The sequence below is a fragment of the Mustelus asterias genome, unplaced genomic scaffold (genome assembly GCF_964213995.1).
Source record: "Mustelus asterias unplaced genomic scaffold, sMusAst1.hap1.1 HAP1_SCAFFOLD_1775, whole genome shotgun sequence".
NCBI lineage: Eukaryota > Metazoa > Chordata > Chondrichthyes > Carcharhiniformes > Triakidae > Mustelus > Mustelus asterias.
This window is the reverse complement of record NW_027591720.1, coordinates 33,067-60,713: the sequence shown is the minus strand read 5'-3', so window position 1 is coordinate 60,713 and position 27,647 is coordinate 33,067. Positions and strand designations below refer to the sequence as shown.

Here is a 27,647-nt window from a genome sequence, read left to right as displayed (position 1 = left end):
TCCCTACAGGAGGCCATTTGGCCCATCAAGTCTGCACCGACCACAATCAAACCCAGGCCCTGTCCCCACAACACCCTGGATTTACCCTGCCAATCCCCCCAACACTAAGGGGCAATTTAGCACGGCCAATCCAGCTAACCCGCACATCTTTGGGCTGTGGGAGGAAACTGGAGCACCCGGAGGAAACCCAAGCAGACACGGGGAGAACGTGCAAAGTCCGCACAGTGACCCAAGCCGGGAATCGAACCCAGATCGCTGGCGCTGTGAGGCAGCAGTGCTAACCACTGTGCCAGTCTGCCCGCTTGCTACGTTCCGCCTGCTACAATTCCCGTGGTGGGCGGGACACGAAAATTCCACCCGATCTAGAGGTTACAACAACCAGCAAGGTAGCCCCTGGAATGTGGATGGTTCAGCGGCGATTTAGAAACATAGACATAATATCCCCCACAATGCAGAAGGAGGCCATTTGGCCCATTGAGCCAGCATCAACAACAATCCCACCCAGGCCCTATCTCCGCAACCCCATGTGTTTAACCTGTTAATCCCCCTGACACTAAGGGGCAATTTAGCCTGGCCAATCCACCTAACCTGCACATCTTTGGACACCAAGGGGCAATTTAGCCTGGCCAATCCACCTAACCTGCACATCTTTGGACACTAAGGGGCATTTTAGCATGGCCAATCCACCTAACCTGCACATCTTTGGACACCAAGGGGCAATTTAGCCTGGCCAATCCACCTAACCTGCACATCTTTGGACACTAAGGGGCAGTTTAGCATGGCCAATCCACCCTAACCTGTACACTTTGGACACTAAAGGACAATTTAGCATGGCCAATCCACCTAATCTGCACATCTTTAGACTGTGGGATGAAACGCACACAGACACGGGGAGAACATGCAGACTCTCCACAGACATTCACCCAAGGCCAGAATTGAACCCGGGTCCCAAGCGCTGTGAAGCAGCAGTGCTAACCACTGCAGCATTCCAAGTTTCTAGGTTTCGATAGGGTAGATAGAGAAAGCAAGGTCATGTGGCACAGCGGGAAGTTCTGGGTTCGAGTGCCGCCCCAGGACTTGATGGCCAAGGAAGGAGCGTTCATTAGGCAGTCAAACAGGTTGAGTGTCAGTCTGCAAGCCCTTACAATACACAGCAGGTGACGAGATGGGGAGAGGGTCCTGGTTGGCCAGTATTGCAGAGGCAAAGACAAACCACTCCGGTACTTTGTGTTTTATTCATTAACAGGATGCGCGTGTTGCTGGCTGACCAATCATCTTTGCACAACGGGGTCAAAGTAGAAATGGTTAAAGCTTCATGTTTTTAGGTGTCCAGATCACCAACAACCTGTCCTGGTCCCCCCATGCTGACTCTATAGTTAAGAAAGCCCATCAACGCCTCTACTTTCCCAGAAGACGAAGGAAATTTGGCATGTCAGCTATGACTCTCACCAACTTTTACAGATGAACCACAGAAAGCATTCTTTCTGGTTGTATCACAGCTTGGTATGACTCCTGCTCTGCCCAAGACTACAAGGAGCTACAAAAGGTCGTGAATGTAGCCCAATCCATCATGCAAACCAGCCTCCCATCCATTGACTCTGTCTACACTTCCCGCTGCCTCGGCAGCACGGTAGCACAGTAGTTAGCACTGCTGCTTCACAGCACCAGGGACCCGGGTTCGATTCCCAGCTTGGGTCACTGTCTGTGCGGAGTTTGCACATTCTCCCCGTGGCTGCGTGGGTTTCCTCCGGGTGCTCCGGTTTCCTCCCACAGTCTGAAAGATGTGCTGGTTAGCGTGCATTGACCCGAACAGGCGCCAAGACTGTGGTGACTCGGGGAATTTCACAGTAACTTCATTGCGGTGTTAATGTAAGCCTTACTTGTGACGAATAAATAAACTTTAGTTTACTTTTATGGCAAAGCAGCCAGCATAATTAAGGACCCCACGCACACCAGACATTCTCTCTTCCACCTTCTTCCGAGGGGAAAAAGAGGACATGCACCGACCAACTCAAGAACAGCTTCTTCCCTGCTGCCATCAGACTTTTGAATGGACCTACCTGGCATTAAGTTGATCTTTCTCTACACCCTAGCTATGACTGTAACACTACATTCTGCACTCTCTCCTTTCCTTCTCTATGAACGGTATGCTCTGTCTGTATAGCGCGCAAGAAACAATATTTTTCACTGTATGTTAATACATGTGACAATAATAAATCAAATCAAATTCCAAATACAAAGCATTTTGCAGGAATAATTAGTCCAGAGTTCGCATATAAGCATTGCACGGTCGTTGCCATAGCAGCCGGAGAGTGGGCAGTATCTGGCCACAGTAGGCCTCCCACACTCTCGCTCTGCGGCCCCCGCAGTTGGGGAACCCGGGCTATTTTGACACATAGATGGTAGGGGGCACACAGATCCGCGGCAGTCCGAGAGCATTGACCTCAGCGGGACGCCAGCGCTGAAACATTCTCGGCACTGGCGAAAACCCACCAGAAAGGGCCTCGGCACTCCAGCAGCTCATTCCCCCATAGAGGTTTACAGCGTGGAGACAGGCCCTTTGGCCCAACTTGTCCATGCCATCCCTTTTTTAACCCCTAAGCTAGTTCCAATTGCCCGTGTTTGGCCCATAACCCTCTATACCCATCTTACCCACATAGTTGTCTAAACACTTTTTAAAAGACAAAATTGTCCCCGCCTCTACTACTACCTCTGGCAGCTCGTTCCAGACACTCACCCCACCCTCTGTGTGAAAACAAACTTTTTCCTGAAGCCTTATGCTTTCCTTAACTTTGTTAGTTAACCAAGGATAGTGAATCATCCCCTTAGAATATTTTCTTTCTGGTTGAATTTTTGTTTCAAGTTACGGAGCCAGTGCTCCAAGCGGACGGTCAAACCCGAATCCATTCCTTGTTCGCTCCAAAAACCAAATTCAAATTCCAATTGAATCCAATTCATGGGCCCCACAAGAGGGACAAACAAGGTCCAAGCTGACAAGGTAAGGCTTCGCACCCCATCGTCATAAGATTCCGACAGTGCAGAAAGAAGCCATTTGGCCCATCGAGCCTGCACCAACTCTCCAACAGAGCATCAAACCCAGGACCAACCCCTAACCTGTACCCCACTTATTTACCCCGCTAACCACCCCAACCGGCACATCCTGGGACACTCAGGAGCAACTTAGCACAGCGAATCAGCCTAACCCGTACATCTTTGGACTGTGGGAGGATACCAGAGCACCCGGAAGAAACCCACGGGGGAGAATGTACAAACTCCACACAGACAGTGACCCGGGGCCAGAATTGACCTAGGTCCCTGGTGCTGTGAGGCAGCAGTGCCACCATGCCACCCTTTGATCTGAGGCGAGATCTTGGCCAAAACAATGGTGGAAGTATATTTATTCTGAATATTCAGAAATATCCCTTTAAATGTCTGCCGATGTTGCTCTGTTGACCTATTCCCTCGTCTAATATCCAAGCTCACTTCACCTAACTCACTTTCATGACCATGTAGTTGCCCTTAATTAAGACCATAAGACACAGGAGCAGAATTAGGCCACTCGGCCCATCGAGTCTGCTCTGCCATTCAATCGTGGCTGATATTTTTCTCATCCCCATTCTCCTGCCTTTTCCCCATAACCCCTGATCCCCTTATTAATCAAGAACCTATCTATCTCTGTCTTAAAGACACTCAATGACCTGGACTCCACAGCCTTCTGCGGCAAAGAGTTCCACAGATTCACCACTCTCTGGCTGAAGAAATTCCTCCTCATCTCTGTTTTAAAGGAGCGTCCCTTTAGCCCGAGGTTGTGCCCTCTGGTTCTAGTTTTTCCTACCAGTGGAAACATCCTCTCCACGTCCACTCTATCCAGGCCTCTCAATATCCTGTAAATATCAATAAGATCCCCCCTCCAACGAGTACAGACCCAGAGTCCTCAACCGTTCCTCATACGACAAGCTGTTCATTCCAGGGATCATTCTTGTGAACCTCCTCTGGACCCTTTCCAAGGCCAGCACATCCTTCCTTGGATATGGGGTCCAAATGGGAGTTAATGGGAGTTAAATAACCAGTCTTAGACCCACACTTCTCTCCCTCAAACTGAATATGAAATTCCATCATGTCCAAGCTCACTTCACCTAGCTCAGATTTCACGATCACCTAATTGCCGTTAATTAAGTTTAAGTAACCAGTCTTAGACCCACTCTTCCCTCCCTCAGACTGAATATGAAATTCAATCATGTTGTGGTTGCTGGAGCGCCTTTACTCCTGAGGTCATTAATTCATCCTGTCACACTACACAATACTAAGTCCAATGTAACTTGCTGCCTGGTTAGTTCCGGAATATTCTGCTCCAAGAAACTGTCTCAAAAGCATTCTTTGAACTCCTCGTCCAGGCTACCACCGATCTGATTTTGCCAGTTTATAGGTAGGTTCAAATCGCCAGACAAACCTTTGACTTTTTCGCCCTTGTTGAGTTGGATTTCATCGTCTCCCTGAGGTTGGTGCGATTTCACAACCACAAACACTCTGCCGGGGACGGCGCTGTACAGCTTGCGTTTGGGCCTCCAGCCCAGCGTGCCGCTCGTGTAGTCCTTGTTCGTGACGGCGGAACTGCAAGCAAAGATATACGTCACTGTCAGTCTCCTGGGCGCCTCCCGGACCCTCAGAGGGAGTGACATCCCTCTCAAACCCACAGGCGGCAGCGGGAGTCACCAATACCCGCCTCTCACTCAAAGCCAGGGATTCTGGGAAAGTCTCAACTTACTACTGAAGATAGAGAGGCGGAGGGGGGGGGGGAGACAGTGCAGGAGAGACAGAGGGAGGAGACAGGGAGGAAGAGAGGGAGACAGATAGAGACACAGACAGGCAGAGAGAGAGATAAATGGAGAGAGACAAACAGAGAGAGAGAGACAGACAGACAGAGAAAGAAGGAGAGAGATACGAGCGAGACAATCAGAGACGGGAAGACAAGAGATGGAGGTGACAGAGAGGGGGCGGCACAACAGAGAGAGGGGTAGACAGAGAAAGGAGATAGAGAGGGCGGAGACAGAGAGAGGGCGGAGACAGGGAGAGGGGGACACAGGGAGAGGGGGAGACAGGGAGAGGGGGAGACAGAGAGAGGGGGAGGCAGAGAGAGGGCGGAGACAGAGAGAGGGCGGAGACAGGGAGAGGGGGAGACAGAGAGAGGAGATAGAGAGAGGGGGAGACAGAGAGAGGGCGGAGACAGAGAGAGGGCGGAGACAGAGAGAGGGCGGAGACAGGGAGAGGGCGGAGACAGAGAGAGGGCGTAGACAGGGAGAGGGGGGAGACAGGGAGAGGGCGGAGACAGAGAGAGGGCGGAGACAGAGAGAGGGCGGAGACAGAGAGAGGGCGGAGACAGGGAGAGGGGGAGACAGAGAGAGGAGATAGAGAGAGGGGGAGACAGAGAGAGGGCGGAGACAGAGAGAGGGCGGAGACAGAGAGAGGGCGGAGACAGGGAGAGGGCGGAGACAGAGAAAGGAGATAGAGAGAGGGGGAGACAGAGAGAGGGCGGAGACAGAGAGAGGGCGGAGACAGAGAGAGGGCGGAGACAGAGAGAGGGCGGAGACAGGGAGAGGGCGGAGACAGGGAGAGGGGGGAGACAGGGAGAGGGGGAGACAGGGAGAGGGGGAGACAGGGAGAGGGGGAGACAGGGAGAGGGGGAGACAGGGAGAGGGGGAGACAGGGAGAGGGGGAGACAGGGAGAGGGGGAGACAGGGAGAGGGGGAGACAGGGAGAGGGGGAGACAGGGAGAGGGGGAGACAGGGAGAGGGGGAGACAGGGAGAGGGGGAGACAGGGAGAGGGGGAGACAGAGAGAGGGGGAGACAGGGAGAGGGGCAGACAGAGAGAGGGGGAGACAGAGAGAGGGGGAGACAGAGAGAGGGGGAGACAGAGAGAGGGGGAGACAGAGAGAGGGGGAGACAGAGAGAGGGGGAGACAGAGAGAGGGGGAGACAGAGAGAGGGGGAGACAGAGAGAGGGAGGAGACAGAGAGAGGGAGGAGACAGGCGGATTCAGAAAAGTGGAAACAGCTAGAAGTGAGGGGGGGGGTAGGTGGTGACAGTGAGAGGGGGGAGATGGAGAGAGGGGGTGACAGAGAGGGGGTGACAGAGGGGGGTGACAGAGAGGGGGTGACAGAGAGGGGGTGACAGAGAGGGGGTGACGGAGAGGGGGTGACAGAGAGGGGGTGACAGAGAGGGGGTGACAGAGAGGGGGTGACAGAGAGGGGGTGACAGAGAGGGGGTGACAGAGAGGGGGTGACAGAGAGGGGGTGACAGAGAGGGGGTGACAGAGAGGGGGTGACAGAGAGGGGGTGACAGAGAGGGGGTGACAGAGAGGGGGTGACAGAGAGGGGGTGACAGAGAGGGGGTGACAGAGAGGGGGTGACAGAGAGGGGGTGACAGAGAGGGGGTGACAGAGAGGGGGTGACAGAGAGGGGGTGACAGAGAGGGGGTGACAGAGAGGGGGTGACAGAGAGGGGGTGACAGAGAGGGGGTGACAGAGAGGGGTGACAGAAAGAGGGGGGACAGAAAGAGGGGGGACAGAAAGAGGAGGGACAGAAAGAGGGGGGACAGAAAGAGGGGGGACAGAGAGGAGGGGGGTCAGAGAGTGTGAGAGAGACAGAGAGAGAGACAAATAGAAAGACCAGCAAAAAAGCAAAAAGCAAATTAGAAAATAGATTTGAACAAGGTGAAAGAGAAAGAGAGTGATGGAGATGTAGGAAAATGATGAAAGGAGCACATTAGGGAGACAGAGAGAGAGAGAGAGACAGGGAGAGAGAGATAGGGAGAGACAGAGATAGGGAGAGAGAGAGAGATAGGGAGAGAGAGAGAGATAGGGAGAGAGAGATAGGGAGAGACAGAGATAGGGAGAGACAGAGAGATAGGGAGAGAGAGAGAGAGATAGGGAGAGAGAGAGAGATAGGGAGAGAGAGAGAGATAGGGAGAGAGAGAGAGATAGGGAGAGAGAGAGAGATAGGGAGAGAGACAGAGCTTGGGAGAAAGAGAGATATGGAGAAAGAGAGAGATAGGAAGAGAGGCAGAGATAGGGAGAGAGAGAGAGATAGGGAGAGAGGCAGAGATAGGGAGAGAGACAGAGATAGGGAGAGAGATAGGGAGAGAGATAGGGAGAGAGATAGGGAGAGAGATAGGGAGAGAGATAGGGAGAGAGATAGGGAGAGAGATAGGGAGAGAAGCAGAGATAGGGAGAGAGACAGAGATAGGGAGAGAGACAGAGATAGGGAGAGAGACAGAGATAGGGAGAGAGGCAGAGATAGGGAGAGAGACAGAGATTGGGAGAGAGACAGAGATTGGGAGAGAGACAGAGATAGGGAGAGAGAGAGAGATAGGGAGAGAGACAGAGATAGGGAGAGAGAGAGATAGGAAGAGAGAGAGAGATAGATAGAGAGAGAGAGAGACAGAGATAGGGAGAGAGAGAAAGATAGGGAGAGAGACAGAGATAGGGAGAGATAGAGATAGGGAGAGAGAGAGAGATAGGGAGAGAGAGGGAGATAGGGAGAGAGAGGGAGTTAGGGAGAGAGAGAGATAGGGAGAGAGACAGGGACAGAGAGAGACAGGACTGGGACAGGGACAGAGAGAGGGTGGGCGGGGGGGAGTAGGACAGGGACAGAGAGAGATTTAGAAAGAAAGGGAGAGACAGAGACAGAGAGAGAGAGACAGGGATAAAGAGAGAGACTGTTAGAGAGAGAGAGAGAGAGACAAGGATGGAGAGAGGGATAGAGAGAGAGAGAAAGGGAAAGAGGGGGATAGAGATAGAGAGAGGAGGGAGAGAGAGAGATAAGGAGAGAGACAGGAATAGAGAGAGAGAGATAAAAAGAGAGGGACAGAGAGAGAGGAGAGAGATTGAGTGATAAAGATAGAGAGACAGGGATGGAGTGGAAGAGAGAGAAAAGGATAGAGAAAGAGAGAAAGAGAGAGAGCGAGAGAGAGAAAGAGAGAGAGAGAAAGAGAGTGAGAGAGAAAGAGGGAGACAGAGGAGAGGCGATGTTAAAGGAGGCAGTGAGATATAAACAGGCAAATAGAAAGAGAGGGAAACGTACAGGAAGTGAAGGGTTTGAACTTGCTGCTAACATCAGCTCCCGGGAGGACTGACTCTGCAGTTTTCCATTCCTTCAGTGTTCGCGTTACTCACTGGGTAAAGTGAGCCCCGACCATTAAATTATTAACAGCCTGCTTGGACTGCAGGGAAAACTGAGGTCAAACATCCAAACACCGCATTAACCGTGTGGGAGAGTGAGGTATGGGACGCCCTCCTGATCACACGAGCAGCTTCACACTCCCCGGGGCAATGGACAGGGTCATGCCGAGAGTTAGGACCACTTCGCAACCTTCACCAACAGCACCGGTTCAATTCCCGCAACAGCTGAGGTTTTTCTCAAAGGCTCTTCCTTTACAACCTGGGTCCCCGCCTGAAACATGGTGACCCAGAATCCCCCCTCAAAGGGAGAACAGCCTATGGTGATCTGCCACTTGGCTTTACCTGCAAGGGCGGCACAGTGGTTGGAACTTCTGCCTCGCAAGGACCCGGGTTTGGTTCCACACTGTCTGTGTGGAGTCTGCACGTTCACCCCCGTGTCTGCGTGGGTTTCCTCCGGGTGCTCCGGTTTCCTCCCACACTCCAAAGATGTGCGGGTTAGGTGGATTGGCCATCCATGCTAAATTGCCCCTTTGTGTCCCGGGATGCATAGGTTAGAAGAATTCGTGGGGTAAATATGTGGGGTTACGAGGATAGGATCTGGGTGGGATTGTTGTCGGTGCAGACTCAATGGGCTGAATGGCCTCCTTCTGCACTGTAGGGATTCTATCCACCTAACCTGCACATCTTTGGACACTAAGGGACAATTTAGCATGGCCAATCCACTTCACCTGCACACCTTTGCAGTGTGGGTGGAAACTGGAGTACCCGGAGGAAACCCACACAGACATGGAGAGAACGTGTAAACTCCACAGAGTCACCCAAGGCCAGTATCGAACCTGGGCTCCTGGCGCTGTGAGGCATCCATGCTAATCACCGTGCCACCCACTAATTACTCATTGTAGCCAAGTACCGTTTATGTAGGATGGAGCTAATTGACTTTTATTTATAGACAAAAAAGCCCCCTGAGTTTTTTGATTAAAGGAATGGAAGGTGGGTTTAGATATGTAGGGTCATGTGATAATATAGTTACAGGGAGGAGTTAGCAATGTAGCAGAGAGGGAAACAGCTTTTGGTTCAGTTTCTGGCTGCGGTCTGTTAGAGACAGAAGTCTGCAACCTGCTCTAACAATCCAAACCTCTCTGAAAGCTTTCAGACTGTGAACATAATTGATAGCAAGTATGCTTAGGTTTGCTCACTGGATTTAAAGTGGCATTTGATTCTGTAAGAGAAATGTTGCTTATTTGGAACTGAAATTGTAATAAGTTAGGAATTAGGGTTTCATTTTTTTAACTATTGTTCCAGTTAAGCTGCTTCATTTTGTAAGAATTATACGTAAACTGTGTGATGAATAAAGCTTGTTTTGATTTTTAAAAATCCCTAGTTTGTCAGTGGAATTATTACCGGAGTGAAGCATCCTCTCCTCACACTGCTGCCAAATTAGAAAAATTATTGGACCCTAGTCTGGCTTCATAACATGCCTTGGTGATTGGGACCCTAACAGGATGCAGATATTTAGGTTATCAGATTCATCATGATCATATTAAATGGCAGAGCAGGCTCGAGGGGCCGAATATCCTACTCCTACTCCTTGTTACTACATTCATATCCAATTGTTTCTCAACTAATGGTTAATCCCGCATACATCAGGGGCTTTTTGTTGTTAATGCTTGGCTGATCTCCAGCATTTAATGCAGGGAACTTCAAAAGCAGAGATAAACTCAAGACACATTCAATCAGTAAAGCAAAATAAAGTAAAAGTAAAGTTTTATTTATTAATATCACAAGTAGGCTTACATTAACACTGCAATGAAGTTACTGTGAAAATCCCCTAGTCGCCACACTCTGGCGCCTGTTCGGGTACACAGAGGGAGAATTTAGCATGGCCAATGCACCCAACTAGCACGTCCCAGAGTACTTAATTAAGGAAGTGGTCCTGGAAATAACAGATCCATTGGTGGTTATTTTCCAAAATTCTTTGGACTCTGGAATAGTTCCCACAGATTGGAGGGTAGCTAATGTAAGCCCGCTATTCAAAAAGGGAGGTAGAGAGAAAACAGGGAACTATAGAATAGAATAGAATAGAATCCCTACAGAACAGAAGGAGGCCATTCGGCCCATCGAGTCTGCACCGACCACAATCTCACCCAGGCCCTAGCCCCATAATCCCACATATTTACCCTGCCACTAAGGGGCAATTTAGCACTGCCAATAAACCTAACCTGCACACCTTTGGACTGTGGGAGGAAACCGGAGCACCCGGAGGAAACCCACGCAGACACGGGAAGAATGTGCAAACTCCAGACAGACAGTGACCCAAGCCGGGAATCGAACCTGGGTCCCTGGCGCTGTGAAGCAGCAGTGCTACCCACTGTGCCACCCGATAGTCCAGTGAGTCTAACATCGAGACTGGTGAAGTTGCTGGAGTCCAGGTTCGATTCCCGGTTTGGGTCACTGTCTGTGTGGAGTTTGCACGTTCTCCCGTGTCTGCGTTGGGTTTCCTCCGGTTCCCTCCCACAGCCTGAAAGACGTGCTGGTTAGGGTGCATTGACCCAAACAGGCGACCAGGGGAATTTCACAGTAACTTCATTGCAGTGTTAATGTAAGCCTTACTTGTGACTAATAAATAAACTTTATTATCAAGGATTTCATAACTCGGCATTTGGAAGGCAGTGGTATAATCAGACAAAGTCAGAATGGATTTACAAAGAGGAAATCATGCTTGATGAATCCATTGGAATTTTTGAGGGTGTAACTAGTAGGGTTGACCAAGGAGGACCAGTGGATGTGATTTATTTAGACTTTCAGAAGGCTTTCGATACGTAACAGACTGCTATGTAAAGTTAAAGCACATGAGATTGCAGGTAATGTCTTGAGATGGATAGAAAGCTGGTTAGCAGATAGGAAGCAAAGAGCTGGAATAAACTAGTTTTTTTCTGATTGATTCAATTCAGGCCTTGGGTCACTGTCTGTGTGGAATTTGCACATTCCCCCCATGTCTGCGTGGGTTTCCTTCGGGTCACAGATAGTGACCATGCTGGGAATCGAACCCGGGTCCCTGGCACTGTGAGGCAGCAGTGCTAACCATTGTGCCACCATGCCGCCAATCTATTGGATTTTTTCGAGGATGTAACTAGTGGAGTTGGCCGAGGAGAGCCAGTGGATGTGGTTTATTTAGACTTTCAGAAGGCTTTCGGACAAGGTCTCACGTAACAGACCACTCTGTAAAGTTAAAGCACATGGGATTGCAGGTAATGTCTTGTGATGGATAGAAAGCTGTAACTCTGTAACTCCTGTTTGAAATTTGGTATTCTTACATTTGTCCTGATGAGTGCAAGGTAAAGAACTTCGACAAGACCAGTCTCTATTATTAAGACTCCAATTTCTTTGCAACAAACGCAAACATATCATTTAGCTCCAATTGCTTGTTGTAGCAGAGGTGCCCTCTAAGCTGTTACCCCCACACCCCCCTCCCCCCACCCACCACCCTGCCCTCCCAAACCCCCCTCACCCCCTCCCGCACCCGTGCTTTGGTACCTGAGACGGCCACGCTGCTTCTTGGGGTCCTCGCCCTGCCGGCTGCGGGACGGCGAACGGCTACGGCCCCCCCGGGGGTTGCTGACACTCCGCAAGGTGCCGTTGGGGTTCCTGGGTGCCTGTCCAGGCGGGAAGGAGAGCCACTCGGGAATGTTGAGGTTGTTGTCGCTGCTGGAGCGCTGCAGCATGTGCGGGATGGTGAGCGTGTTGTGTCCGTCCCTCCGCAGGGGGGCGTAGGTCGGGGTCTCCTTAAACGGAACTGTGGGAAGATAGAACAACCGCAGAGGTAAGAGCACCGCCGCGGCCAATCAGGAGCAGGAGTTAGCATGCCGAAGGCCAACATTTTCCAGCCCTGCCCGCCACCTCGGGAATCATGGGAAAATGTGACAACTCCATGGGTTCTTTCCGGTTTCCCGGCCGGATGGAACCTGGAAATCCTGAGCAGCTGGTGTTTCCCCAACAACAACAGCACAATCTGCATTCATGTGGCGCCTAGATTGCAAGACAAAGCTAACCAAGGTGTTTTGCAGGAAGGTTGTCAGACAGAAACCGACACCGCGTCGCAAACAGAGCGACTGGGAAGACTTGGGAACATTCCAGAGGAGGGAAGGAGGGGTTTAGGGAGGGAATTCCGGAGCTCGGGGCGCAGGAAGCTGGAGGTACGGCCACCAACATAAGAGCGAATCAAATCAGGGATGTCAGGGCGGCCTTGGGTGACTGTCTGTGTGGAGTCTGCATGCTTGTGTGCACCCATGTATGTGTGGGTTTCCTCCAGGTGCTCTGGTTTCCTCCCACACTTCACAAATGTGCAGGTTAGGTGGATTGGCCATGCTAAATTGTGTTCAAGGTCCAAAGGGGCGCAGATGAGGTGGATTGGCCATGCTAAATTCTTCCTCAGTGTACCCGAACAGGCGCTGGAGTGTGGTGACTAGGGGATTTTCACAGTAACTTCATTACAGTGTTAATGTAAGCCTACGTGTGTCGAATAAATAAACTTTAAACTTTAAGAAAAACATTAAACTTTAGAATAAGAGGAGCGTGTGGAGGGCTGGAGGTGAAGAGAGAGAGAGAGGGAGAGGGAGGTTCGATGAGGTTCAATTTGAACGCAAGAGTGTGAATTTTTAAATAGCGTTCCTCCCGCCGCCCCCCCCCACCCCCACCACCCCCCCCACCCCCACCACCCCCCCCACACCCCCCCCACACCCGCCCCCCCCCCCCCACCCCACCCCCACCCCCCAACCATGGTCGGGCAACATCTCAATGTTGGTTGGAGGGCACAGGGGCGACAGGGAAACAGAACGCGGTGGGAGTTCAGGTAGCGAATTCTGGATAGAGCCAATCTTTGACAGAGAGTAATAAAGGGCAGGTCGGCCAGGAGAGTATTGCAGTTGTCAATGATGCAGCCTTGGGCTTTTTTTATTCGTGGGAAATGGGCGTCGCTGGCTGGGCCAGCATTTCTTGCCCATCCCTATTGCCCTCGGAGGGCAGTTGAGAGTCAACCACATTGCTGTGGTTCTGGTGCCACGTGTTGGCCAGACCGGGTAAGGACGGCAGATTTCCTTCCCTAAAGGGACATTAGTGACCTAGATGGGTTTTTCCAACAATGGTTTCATGGTCATCAGTAGATTCTTAATCCCAGATATTTTCTTTTTATTTAACTCAAATTCCACCATCTGCCGTGGCGGGATTCGAACCCGGGTCCCCAGAACATTAGCTGAGTTTCTAGATTAATAGTCTAGCGATAATACCACTAGGCCATCGCCCTCCCCCTTTTAAGGTTAGTATTAGGGTCCGCGTCGCTAGCACGCGCCCGGCTTCTGTCTCCAACGTACCCACGTCTGAGTCTTTGTGATTTTTGATGAATTCGCCCAGTTCGAAGTTTCCGGCAATGATGGCGACCTGGGTGGAAAGAAAATGAGGCTTTTAAACAGAGGTCTCCACACGGACACCGGCTGGCATGTCAGCAACTCCTGCGCTCAGCTCACAGCATATCACCAGGCACACTAAGAGGCAGGTACACGTCGGGCACACAGCACACCTCACGCCAAATAATAGCCCCCCCGCGTCCCTCAGTGCCAGGCGCCCTGTCCTGGTCCCTCCACAGTAAGAAGTTTAACAACACCAGGTTAAAGTCCAACAGGTTTATTTGGTAGCAAAAGCCACACAAGCTTTCGGAGCTCTTAGCCCCTTCTTCAGGTGAGTGGGAATTCTGTTCACAAACAGAGCTTATAAAGACACAGACTCAATTTACATGAATAATGGTTGGAATGCAAATACTTACAACTAATCAAGTCTTTAAGAGACGAAACAATGTGAGTGGAGAGAGCATCAAGACAGGCTAAAAAGATGTGTATTGTCTCCAGACAAGACAGCCAGTGAAACTCTGCAGGTCCACGCAACTGTGGGAGTTACAAATAGTGTGGAGACAATACACATCTTTTTAGCCTGTCTCGATGCTCTCTCCATTCACATTGTTTTGTCTCTTAAAGACTTGATTAGTTGTAAGTATTCGCATTCCAACCATTATTCATGTAAATTGAGTCTGTGTCTTTATAAGCTCTGTTTGTGAACAGAATTCCCACTCACCTGAAGAAGGGGCTAAGAGCTCCGAAAGCTTGTGTGGCTTTTGCTACCAAATAAACCTGTTGGACTTTAACCTGGTGTTGTTAAACTTCTTACTGTGTTTACCCCAGTCCAACGCCGGCATCTCCACATCATGACTGGTCCCTCCATGCAGATGCTGTAGTTAAGAAAGCCCGCCAACGCTTCTCCCCGGTGTCTGCATGGGTTTCCTCCGGGTGTTCTGGTTTCCTCCCACAGTCCAAAGATGTGCAGGTTAGTTGGATTGGCCATGCTAAATTGCCCCTCAGTGTCCAAAGAAGTGCAGGTTAGGTGGATTGGCCATGGTAAATTGTCACTTTAGTGTCCAAAGAAGTTCAGGTTAGGTGGATTGGCCATGCTAAATTGCCCCTTAGTGTCAGAGGGATTAGCAGGATAAATACATGGGGTTAAGGGGATAGGGCCCGAGTGGGATTGTTGTTGATGCAGATTCAATGGGCCGAATGGCCTCCTTCTGCACTTAGGAATTTTATGAATCTATCAGTCTGGCTTCATAATGTAATTTGGGATTCTGACCCTGGGATTCTAACGGCGCTCAAATTAAAAAGTCCACACGTGAAAGGGTAAGGGAGGACTGAGAGGAGACACGGAGCCAGGTAGGTTCTGGATTCTGAGGGAGAATGGGTCACAGCAGACAAAGGTACAACCTCAATAACAGCTTAATGGAGTAAATATGGAGTTTAGCCGCAAGGCAAGGTTTGGAAGTTCCGCTGAGTGACTTATCCGCGAAACATTTCCCAAACTCTGCCTGACTAAAAGCGGCCTTGCTTGAGAAACTAGGCCAGTCACATCCAGGGGACATGAGCTCAAAATAGAGTTGTGCTAAATTATTATCTCGCAATCCAAGGACACCATCCAACGCAAAGGTAAATATGTTGACCTCTCCAACTCCTGCTGCATTGTATATCTAGGCCATACAAAGTTGCTCCAATCAATCACTGCAGCGTTTCAGAATTCCCTGTGTTAATTAGTTCTCATCAATTATTGTTATCCTTGTTATTCGTTCATGGGGTGCGGGCGTCGCTGGCTGGGCCAGCATTTATTGCCCATCCCTAGTTGCCCTTGGAGGGCAGTTGAGAGTCAACCACATTGCTGTGGCTCTGGAGTCACATGTAGGCCAGACCGGGTAAGGACGGCAGATTTCCTTCCCTAAAGGGAACATTGGTGAACCAGGCAGTTTTTTTCCGACAATCGACAGTCGCTCCGGAATTTTACCGCCCCGCCCGCCGCGGGAATCGGAGCGGGCGAGGGGTGGACAATGGGAACGTCCGTTGACCTCGGGCGAGATTTTACGGTTTCGGGATGAGTAAAACCCCACCCGCGGTCGCCAGTGGTCTTTTAGTTCCAGATTTTTATTGAATTCGAATTTCACCATCTTGCCGTGGTGGGATTCGAACCCCGGTCTCTGGATTACTCATCAGGCGATAATACCACTAGGCCAATGCCTCCCCCCGTCATTATAATAAACGTGTGGTTGTGTTTGTTACGAGTGATGATGTAAGGAGGAGTGGCCATTTTCTCACTTTGGGGGCGGGTGTGGGGTAGATTTCTTTGCCCCCACCGAATTGGCTTTTCCAACAGACCTGGACAAGGCACTCACTGGCAGTCAACAAATAGTGATGAACGTTGGGTTGGGTAGTCCTGCAAATTCTTGACCCCGTGAACTCTCTACTCTTGCCCACTCATAGAATCATAGAATAGAATCCCTACAGTACAGAAAGAGGCCATTCGGCCCATCGAGTCTGCACCGACCACAATCCCACCCAGGCCCTACCCCCATATCCCACCCACTAATCCCTCTAACCTACGCATCTCAGGACACTAAGGGCAATTTGTTTTTTTAGCATGGCCAATCAACCTAACCCGCACATCTTTGGACTGTGGGAGGAAACCAGAGCACCCGGAGGAAACCCACGCAGACACGAGGAGAATGTGCAAACTCCACACAGACGGTGACCCAAGCCGGGAGTCGAACCCAGGTCCCGGGAGCTGTGAAGCAGCAGTGCTAACCACTGTGCTACCGTGCCGCCCACCCCTGGCACCCTCCCACTCCCCACCCCTGGCACCCTCATCAGACACAGAACCGAGCTGTTGCGGCACTGAAGGGGGCCATTCGGTCCATCATGTCTGGGCCAGCTCTCCGAATGAGCAATGCCTCCAGTGCCACTCCCCAGCCTTCTCTCCCTGACCCTACGCAGCCTTCCTTTCCCGGACAACATCCCTCTTACATGCTTCGATTAAACCGCCCCTGCCACTCCCTCAGGCAGCGCATTCCACATCCTAACCGCCCGCTGAGTGCCAAAGTTTCTCCTCGTGTCTCCATCGCTTCTTACACCAATTACCTCAAACCTGCGTCCCTCTCCATTCCTCCACCAATGGGAACACTTTCTCCCTATCCACTCCAACCAGGCCCTTCATGATTTTGAACACCTCGATCAAATCTCCTCTCGACCCTCGCTTCCCGGAGGAAAAACACTCCCAACTTCCCCAGTCTATCCATCCAACTGAAGTTCCTCGGCCCAGGAACCATGAAACCTTTGTCTCATTTCCATTCCCTCAACTCTGACAACAATGACGAGATGTTCTGAGGACATTATTCAGAAGATGATCACTATCGAAGGCACCCAAACATGGACGTTCTTCCAAAGGTCTTCATAATCTGCTACTCCTCACCAAGAAATCATTCCAAATATTACCCAATGTTGTCATGGAGTCCTGAGATCACTTTTTGCTTCTATCTATGACCTCTGCCCCACAGTCCCTCTCCCCACATTATGTTAAACCTGTATCAAACCCATGGTTAGATACACTTAGAACATTGTTGAGAGTTCTATTGTGACCGGGTGACACGGTGGCACAGTGGTTAGCTCTGCTGCCTCACAGCGCCAGGGACACGGGTTCAATTCCGGCCTCGGGTCACTGTCTGTGTGGAGTTTGCACGTTCTCCCCGTGTCTGCGTGGGTTTCCTCCGGGTGCTCCGGTTTCCTCCCACAGTCTAAAGATGTGCAGGTTAGGTGGATTGGCCATGCTAAATTGCCCCTTAATGTCAGGGGGATTAGCTAGGGTAAATATGTGGGGTTATGGGAATATGGGCCTGGGTGGGATTGTGGTTGGTGCAGACTCGATGGGCCGAATGGCCTCCTTCTGCACTGTAGGGATTCTATGATTCTAAAGAGGATGTAAAGACACCAGTTTAAAAAAAAGGCTCCCAAGGATAATATCAGAACAGGGAGAGATGTGATCAGGAAGAGAGCTCTCCGCCTTCGTTGCCTCCGGAAAGCGGCAAGCACAATCAAGGACATTCACACATGCACCGTAGAAAGCATCACGGCTCGGTATGGGATCCTGCTCTGCCCAAGACCGCAAGGAACTACAAAAGGGTCATGAACAAAGCCCAATCCGTCACGCAAACCAGCCTCCCATCCATTGACTCTGTCTACACTTCCCGCTGCCTCGACAAAGCAGCCAGCATAATTAAGGACCTCACGCACCCGGACATTCTCTCTTCCACCTTCTTCCGTCGGGAAAAAGATACAAAAGGTCCCATACCAACCAACTGAAGAACAGCTTCTTCCCTGCTGCCATCAGACCTTTGAACGGACCTACCTCATATTAAGCTGATCTTTCTCTCCACCCTAGCTATGACTGTAACACTACATTCTGCACCCTCTCCTTTCCTCCTCCCCTATGTACTCTATGAACGGTATGCTCTGTCCATATACTTTTCACTGCAATGCCCAGTGTGGCCGAGATTTTTGGTCACCTCTCCCTATCTCTCCTGATGAGACCCCGTGTCATGTTATCACTGATTATCGCTGCTGCAAAGTGCCTGGGGGAATGAGTGAATACATTGAACACGCTATTTCAATGCAGGCTGTTGTTCCACCCTGAAGCATGCTCAAGGTGAGATTCAGGAGCCGGAAAACGTGAGGATGACTGAGCGGAGAACATTTGCTCCTAATATGTGCCTTCATAGCTCTGCATCCAAACCACCCCTCCCGCTTCCTTGTAGATAGTTGGAGTCAGCAACTGAGGAGATGGTGGATTACAAAGTTCCTTTTCTGCCCTGGGCTGTGGGCGTCGCTGGCTGAGCCAGTATTTATTCCCCATATCTAATTGCCCCTTGAAATGAGTGTCTCGCTCGGCCATTTCAGAGGGCAAAATAGGGAGGCATTATTTTAATTTGATTTGATTATTGTCACATGTATTGGGATACAGTGAAAAGTATTGTTTCTTGCGTGCTATACAAAGCATACCGTTCATAGAGAAGGAAAGGAGAGAGTGCAGAATGTAGCGTTGCAGTCATAGCTAGGGTGTAGAGAAAGATCAACTTAATTCGAGGTAGGTCCATTCAAAAGTCTGACAGCAGCAGGGAAGAACCTGTCTTAAGTCGGTCGGTACGTGACCTCAGACTTTTGTATCTTTTTCCCGCTGGAAGAAAGTGGAAGAAAGTATGTCCGGGGTGTGCGGGGTCTTTGATTATGCTGGCTGCTTTTCCGAGGCAGCAGGAAGTGTAGACAGACTCAATGGATGGGAGGTTAGTTTGCGTGATGGACTGGGCTTCATTCACAACCCTTTGTTTCTTGGGGCCTTGGGCAGAGCAGGAGCCATACCAAGCTGTGATACAACTGGAAAGAATCCGGCGATTAATATTGGACTATTAATCCAAAAACTCAGCTGATGTTCTGGGGACCCTGGGTTCGAATCCCGCCACGGCAGGTGGTGGAATTTGAATTCAATAAAAATATCTGGTATTAAGAATCAACTGATGACCCATTGTCGATTGTTGGAAAAACCCATCTGGTTCACTAATGTCCCTTTAGGGAAGGAAATCTGCCATCCTTACCCGGTCTGGCCTACATGTGACTCCAGAGCCACAGCAATGTGGTTGACTCTCGACTGCCCTCGGACAATTAGGGATGGGCAATAAATGCTGGCCCAGCCAGCGACGCCCATGTCCCAGGAATGAAAAAAAAAGTTCAGTCAACCACATTACTCTGGAGTCACATGGAGGCCAGACCAGGTAAGGACGGCAGATTTCCTTCCCTAGTTAAATCTCGATGATGGTTGTCATGGTCACCGCCACTGAGACCAGCTTTCAATTCTAGGTGGTTATTGATTGAATTAGAATTCCAACAGTTGCCGTGGTGGGATTTGAACCCGTGTCCCACAAAGCATTAGCCTCGGCTTCTGAGTAACTAGCCCAGTCTCAAAGAACAAAGAGAACAAGAACAAAGAACAATGAACAAAGAAAGTTACAGCACAGGAACAGGCCCTTCAGCCCTCCAAGCCTGCACCGACCATGCTGCCCGACTGAACTAAAACCCCCGACCCTTCCGGGGACCATATCCCTCTATTCCCATCCTATTCATGTATTTGTCAAGGCGCCCCTTAAAAGTCACTATCGTATCCAATTCCACTACCTCCCCCGGCAACGAGTTCCAGGCACCCACCACCCTCTGTGTAAAACATCTGCCTCGTACATCTCCTTTAAACCTTGCCCTCGCACCTTAAATTGACTCTTGCACCCTGGGAAAAAGCTTCTGACTATCCACTCTGTCCATGCCTCTCATAATCTTGTAGACTTCTATCAGGTCGCCCCTCAACCTCTGTCGTTCCAGTGAGAACAAGCCAAGTTTCTCCAACCTCTCCACATAGCTAATGCCCTCCATACCAGGCAACATCCTGGTAAATCTTTTCTGTACCCTCTCCGAAGCCTCCACATCCTTCTGGTAGTGTGGCGACCAGAATTGAACACTATATTCCAAGTGCGGCCTAACTAAGGTTCTATAAACTGCAACATCTCATTACCACTCTCCTCAGGGAGGCCTAGTTAAAGTATGAGTATAAAATAAAGTATATTTATTAGTGTCACAAGTAAGCTTACGTGAACACTGCAATGAAGTTACTGTGAAAATCTCCTAGTCGCCACACTCCAGTGCCTGTTCGGGTCAATGCACCCTCACAGCACTTCTTTCGGACTGTGGGAGCCATGATGTGGAGATGCCGGTGTTGGACTGGGGTAGACAAAGTAAGAAGTCGCACAACACCAGGTTTAAGTCTAACAGGTTTATTTGGGAGCATTACCAAATAACTTCTTCCTGGGACTGTGGGAGGAAACCGGAGCACCCAGGAGAAACCCATACGGACACGGGGAGAACGTGCAGACTCCACACTGACAGTGACCCAGGCCGGGAATCGAATCCGGGTCCCTGGCGGTGCTAATCACTGTGCTGCCCAAGGGCCTCTGGATTACTAGTCTATTGTCATTACCACTCTCCTCAGGGAGGCCTAGTTGCCGTGGCAACACACTCTGTTACACACATGTTGTAGTCTGGAGCTATGGACAGCGATGGTCGAGGCACCAACATTCTTTCCATCACATTGTCTGACCAGGAGTCTCTCCCACTCTTACCACTATTGGCATGTGCCTGGGAGGATTTACAGATTGATTATCAGCCTGTTTGGCCGCGTTATGAACGCACCTTCCTTGGTCATCGAGTTCAAGCCAAAGCTTCTGGTTTAGAGGCAGGGGCGCTAACCGCACTGTGCCACCAGACCTCCCTCAACCTCAAGCAGAACGCAGCAAATTCAGACCAGTGGGAAAAACCGCACCCACAAGATCCTGACACCATCAATCATTGCATCTCAACAGTGCAGAAGCAGGCCATTCAGCCCATCGAGCCTGTACTGACAACAATCCCACCCAGGCCCTATCCCCGTAACTTCATGTATTTACCCTGCTAATCCCCCTGACATTAAGGGGCAATTTAGCACGGCCAATCCACCTAACCTACACATCTTTGGACACTAAGGGGCAATTTAGCATGGCCAATTCACCTAACCTACATGCTAGGGACAATTTAACATGGCCAATCAACCCATCATACATACTGGGGACAATTTAATGTGACAAATCTACCTTACTTACACATCTTTGGACACAAGGGACAATTTAGCATGGCCAATCCACCTAACCTACACATCTTTGGACACTAAGGGGCAATTTAGCATGGCCAATCCACCTAACCTACACATCTTTTGACACCAGGGGCAATTTAGGATGGCCAATCTACGTAATCTACACATCTTTGGACACTAAGGGGCAATTTATCATGGCTAATCCACCTAACCTGCACTTCTTTGGACACTAAGGGGCAATTTAGCATGGCCAATCTATCTAACCTACATACCAGGGGCAATTTAGTATGGCCGATCCACCTAACTTTAACCTGCACATCTTTGGAATGTGGAGCACCCGGAGGAAACCCACACAGACATGGGGAGAACAGGCAAACTCCACACACAGAGCTGTAATTGAACCCGGGTCCCTGGTGCTGTGGGATAGCAATGCTAACCACCGTGCCGCCCCAGTCGTTGTGTTGCCATTGCCGTGTTACCAGTCCTGAAGGATAGACTGGCATTGAAAGGGAAACAGAAGCTAAATTCAATAGTAATTTTGAAAAGGGAATGGAATGATTGTAAAGGCTCAATGGGGAAAGGTTGCTGAGTTATTGTAGGGACAAGGGTCTAACGGAATCATTCTTTCAATGAAAAGTCACTTTATCCAGCACCTCAATGTCCTTTCAGTAAGATGGAGATCAGAATGGTACAAGGACCCCAAGTGTGGCCGAGCCGTGGCTCCATGGAGAGAGCGCAAGGAAGGTTCACCAAGATGTTGCCTGGTCTCGAGGGTGTTGGCTATGAGGGAAGGTTGAATAAACTAGGATTGTTTTCACTGGAAAGACAGAGGCTGAGGGGAGACCTGATAGAGGTCTACAAAATGATGAGAGGTACAGACAGGGTGGATAGTCAGAGGTTTTTTCCCCAGGGTGGAAGCATCAATTACAAGGGGGCAGAGGTTCAAGGTGAGAGGGGGAAAGTTTAAGGGAGATGTGAGGGGGAAGTTTTTCACGCAGAGAGTGGTGGGTGCCTGGAACGCGCTGCCAGAGGAGGTGGTGGAAGCAGGCACATTAGCAACATTTAAGAGGCATCTGGATGGGTCCATGAATAGGGAGGGAATAGAGGGATACGGACCGAGTAAGGGCAGAGGTTTGTTTTTTAGTTTAGTTAGGACATCATGATCAGCACGGGTTTGGAGGGCCGAAGGGCCTGTTGCTGTGCTGTACCTGTCTTTGTTCTTTGTTCATGTTATATACTACATTCCGAATTCTGTTTGACTCGATACATTAATCCCGTTTTTCTCTCTCCACAGGCGCTGCCAGACCTGCTGAGTCTTCAGTCCGTCCACAATGAAGCATGCTGCTCCACACACACCCCCCCCCCCCCCCCCCCCCCGCCCTCCACCCCCTGAATCTCGGCTTGTCCGTAAACAATCTGACACAAATTCATTCGTGGGACACGGGCGTCGCTGGCTGGCCAGCATTTATTGCCCATCCCTAGTTGCCCTTGGAGGGCAGTTGAGAGTCAACCACATTGCTGTGGCTCTGGAGTCACATGTAGGCCAGACCAGGTAAGGACGGCAGATTTCCTTCCCTAAAGGAATTAGTGAACCAGATGGGTTTTTCCGACAATGGGTCATCAGTAGATTCTTAATTCCAGATATTTTTTTTATTGAATTCAAATTCCACCATCTGCCGTGACGGGATTCGAACCCAGGGTCCCCAGAACATTAGCTGAGTTTCTGGATTAATAGTCTGGTGTTAATACCACCAGGCCACCACCTCCCCAGACGCTCGTGGCTATTGACGGTGTGGGTCTGAGCTCCCTCAGTTTGGGGTAAGTGAGACCCGTGGGAGGGTGCGGCCTCCAGTCCTTGCTGTCCCGCTGGCTGGTTGGGAGGTTGGTAACCCTGGGTTTCAGCCCACACTGGGCGAGCCCAGGATGGGAACGTTCGAAGCAAAGGTGTGGAGGAGCTGGGGGCAGTGCTCACTGCGCTCAAAGCTCCAGGGTCGATGTTCAATGCCACGCACGTCCCCGTTCGCGGGGCTGGTGACAAAGGGTAAATCCAGACTGGCGAGGCTGGCGAGAGGGATGCATGCCTCACCTGGAAGGAGGTTTGTCGGTTGTTGTTCTTCACGTCCTTGTTGGCCCCTCGGTAAAGCAGAACGCGTGTGCAGCTATCCTGTAAGGACAGAGGAGCACAGTGATTAACAGAGACACACACACACACACCCTTACACACACACACACTCACACACTCTCACACACACACACTCTCACACACACACACTCACACACACTCACACACACACACCCTTACACACACACACGCACACACACTCACACACTCTCACACACACACACTCACACACACACTCTCACACACACACACTCACACTCACACTCACACACACACACACACACTCACACACTCACTCACACACTCACACACTCACACACTCACACTCACACACTCACACACTCACACACTCACACACACACGCACACACACTCACACACTCTCACACTCACACACACTCTCTCACACACACACACTCACACTCACACACTCACACACTCACACACTCTCACACACACACACTCACCACACTCACACACACACTCTCACACACACACACTCACACACTCACACACACACTCACACACTCACACACACTCTCACACACTCACACACACTCACACACACTCACACACACTCACACACTCTCACACTCACACACACTCACACACACTCACACACTCTCACACACTCTCACACTCACACACACTCTCACTCACACACACACACATGCACTCACACACACACACTCACATACACTCATGCACTCACACACGCACACTCGCACACACACATGCACTCACACACACACACTCACACACGCTCATATACACACACACGCGCGCGCACACTCGCGCGCGCACACTCTCGCGCGCGCACACTCCCGCGCACACACTCCCGCGCACACACTCCCGCGCACACACTCCCGCGCACACACTCCCGCGCACACACTCCCGCGCACACACTCCCGCGCACACACTCCCGCGCACACACTCCCGCGCACACACACGCGCGCTCACACTCGCACGCTCACACTCGCGCGCTCACACTCGCGCGCTCACACTCGCGCGCACACACTCGCGCGCACACACACTCGCGCGCACACACTCGCGCACACACACTCGCGCACACACACTCGCGCACACACACTCGCGCACACACACTCGCGCACACACACTCGCGCACACACACTCGCACACACACACTCGCACACACACACTCGCACACACACACTTGCACACACACACTCGCACACCACACACTATCACCCACAAGCATTCACACACACAAGCACTCACATACACCCTCACAGACTCACACACTGACACCGACATACGCAGACACACACATTAGACATGCACACACTAACTGGAACATAATGATTAATGGAAAGATACAGAGAAAGACTTCCACACACACATGCACTGACAGAAGTGCACACGCATGTGCTCGCGCAACAGACACACACACACAAACACGCAGACAGGCACATAAGCATGCATGCACAAAGACACACATGTACACATGCATACACACACACACACTCACATACACACACATTGACACGCACACAGACACACACACACAGACCAACTGGAACACAATGATTAGTGGAAAGATGCAGAGACACATGCACTGACAGGAGTGCACCTGCATGCACACGCACACACACATAAACATGCACACAAACATGCAAGCAGATGCACACACACACACAAACATGAATGCACATGAATACACATACACTCACACACACACCCACACCCACTCACGCACCCACACCCACTCACTCACGCACGCACTCGCACACACTTGCACACACTCGCACTCACACTCACATACTCACTCACACACACACTCTCACACACACTCTCACACACACTCTCACACACACTCTCACACACACTCACACACACACTCACACACACACTCACACACACACTCACACACACACTCACACACACACTCACACACACACTCACACACACACACACTCGCACACACTCACACACTCACACACTCACACACTCACACACTCACACACACTCACACACACACACTCACACACGCTCACACACACACTCACACACGCTCACACTCACACACTCACACACTCACTCACACGCTCACACGCTCACATGCTCACACTCACACACTCACACACTCACACGCTCACACACGCTCACACACGCTCACACACACACACACGCTCACACGCTCACACACACGCTCACACACGCTCACACACACTCACACACACTCACACACACTCACACACACTCACACACGCTCACACACGCTCACACACGCTCACACACGCTCACACACTCACACACACACTCACACACACACTCACACACACTCACACACACACTCACACACACACACTCACACTCACACACACACACTCACACACACACACTCACACACACTCACACACACTCACACTCACACTCACACACACACACTCACACACACACACACACACTCACACACACTCACACACACTCACACACACTCACACACTCACACACTCACGCTCACACACTCACACACACACACACTCACACACACTCACACACACACTCACACACACACTCACACACACACACTCACACACACACACTCACACACACTCACACACTCACACACACACTCACACACACACACTCACACTCACACACACACGCTCACACACACGCTCACACACTCACACACTCACACACACACTCACACACACACACACACTCACACACTCACACACACACACACACACTCACACACACACTCACACACACACGCTCACACACACGCTCACACACGCTCACACTCACTCACACACACACTCACACACACACACACACTCACACACACACACACTCACACACACACACTCACACACACACACTCACACACACACACTCACACAGGGAAACATTGAGCCACAGACTGAGACAGAGAGCGGTACAATGTCAAAGTGATGAACAGACAGAGGCACAAAACTAAAGCAGGAATCGAAACTTGCACAAGAACTGCCCCTTTATCGTGTTCCCCTCTCTCTCTCTCACATCCTTTCCCCCTTTCCTCGCTGCCCTTTATCCCTTCCTTTTTCCTTTCATTCCATCCCTATTCACGTTTACATCAGCCTCTCACTCTCCTGGTCCCCGATTCCCCGCCTTTCCGGGATGTGTGAAGCCGGGAGGGGTGGAGCCGGGAGGGGTGGAGCCGGGAGGGGTGGGGGTGAGGTGGGAGTGGGAGGAGGGTAGAGAGTGAAAGGAGGGAAGGGAGGAACAGAAAGACGGAGGGGGAGAATGCAGAAAGGGGTGATCTCATGTGAGAAAACCCAATTGTGCCCAGCAAGCACCCACAATGTTCTACAGAATGACTCGTGAAGCTGGGTGAGGGATAAATGTTGGTCAGCACAGGAGGGAAAACCGTCCCACTCTTAGGGCCCTCGGGAAGTAATGGTGGGGGAAGGGAGGGGATCAAGTGGGGAGGGGGACAGCATGTCTGGGTGGGGGGATTCTGCAAACCCTCCCCCTCCCCAGGGAGGAAGTCACCCTCAGCATCCCGAGAGTCGAGGGGTCAAAACCATTGATCGACCAGTACGAGAGAGCCCCAACTGACTCGCATCAAGAGACCATCCCTCACGTTCCATCCCTAGCCGGCATTTAGTCCATAGAATCATAGGACTGTACAGTATCGAAGCGGGCCATTCAGCCCATCGTGTTTTGATTTGATTTGATTTATTATTGTCACATGTATTAGTATACAGTGAAAAGTATTGTTTCTTGCGCGCTATACAGACAAAACATACCGTTCATAGAGAAAGAAATGAGAGAGTGCAGGATGTAGTGTTACAGTCATAGCTAGGGTGTAGAGAAAGATCAGCTTAATGCAAGGTAGGTCCATTCAAAAGTCTGACAGCAGCAGGGAAGAAGCTGTTCTTGAGTCAGTTGGTACGTGACCTCAGACTTTTGCATCTTTTTCCCGACGGAAGAAGGTGGAAGAGAGAATGTCCGGGGTGTGTGAGGGGGGTCCTTGATTATGCTGGCTGCTTTTCCCCGAGGCAGCGGGAAGTGTAGACAGAGTCAATGGATGGGAAGTCGGTTTGTGTGTGTGTGTGAATGTGTGTGTGTGTGTGTCTGCGTGTGTGTGTGCATGTATACGTGTGTCGGTGTGCGTGTGTACATGTGTGTGTGCGTGCGTGTGTCTGTGTGCATGTGTACATGTGTCGGTGTGTGTGTGTGTGTGTGTTCTGGCCCTTTGCAACAACTCACTAATCCTGCTCTCCTGATCTTTCCCCCCCAGCCCTGCAAATCGTTTCTTTGCTGCT

General features: G+C 50.8%; 1 protein-coding gene across 1 annotated transcript in view; it reads right to left on the bottom strand.

Annotated features, from left to right (window-relative positions):
• Positions 1–4,364: 4,364 nt before the first annotated feature.
• LOC144488689 (SH3 and multiple ankyrin repeat domains protein 1-like) overlaps positions 4,365–27,647 on the bottom strand; it is a gene marked incomplete at its 5' end in the record, with an annotated part of 41,753 nt that continues 18,470 nt past the window's right edge. The window contains 4 exons of the mRNA XM_078206778.1: positions 4,365–4,611; positions 11,710–11,968; positions 13,542–13,608; positions 23,336–23,413. Of these exons, the coding sequence (XP_078062904.1) occupies positions 4,365–4,611; positions 11,710–11,968; positions 13,542–13,608; positions 23,336–23,413 (651 nt within the window). The remainder of the gene's footprint in view (positions 4,612–11,709; positions 11,969–13,541; positions 13,609–23,335; positions 23,414–27,647) is intronic.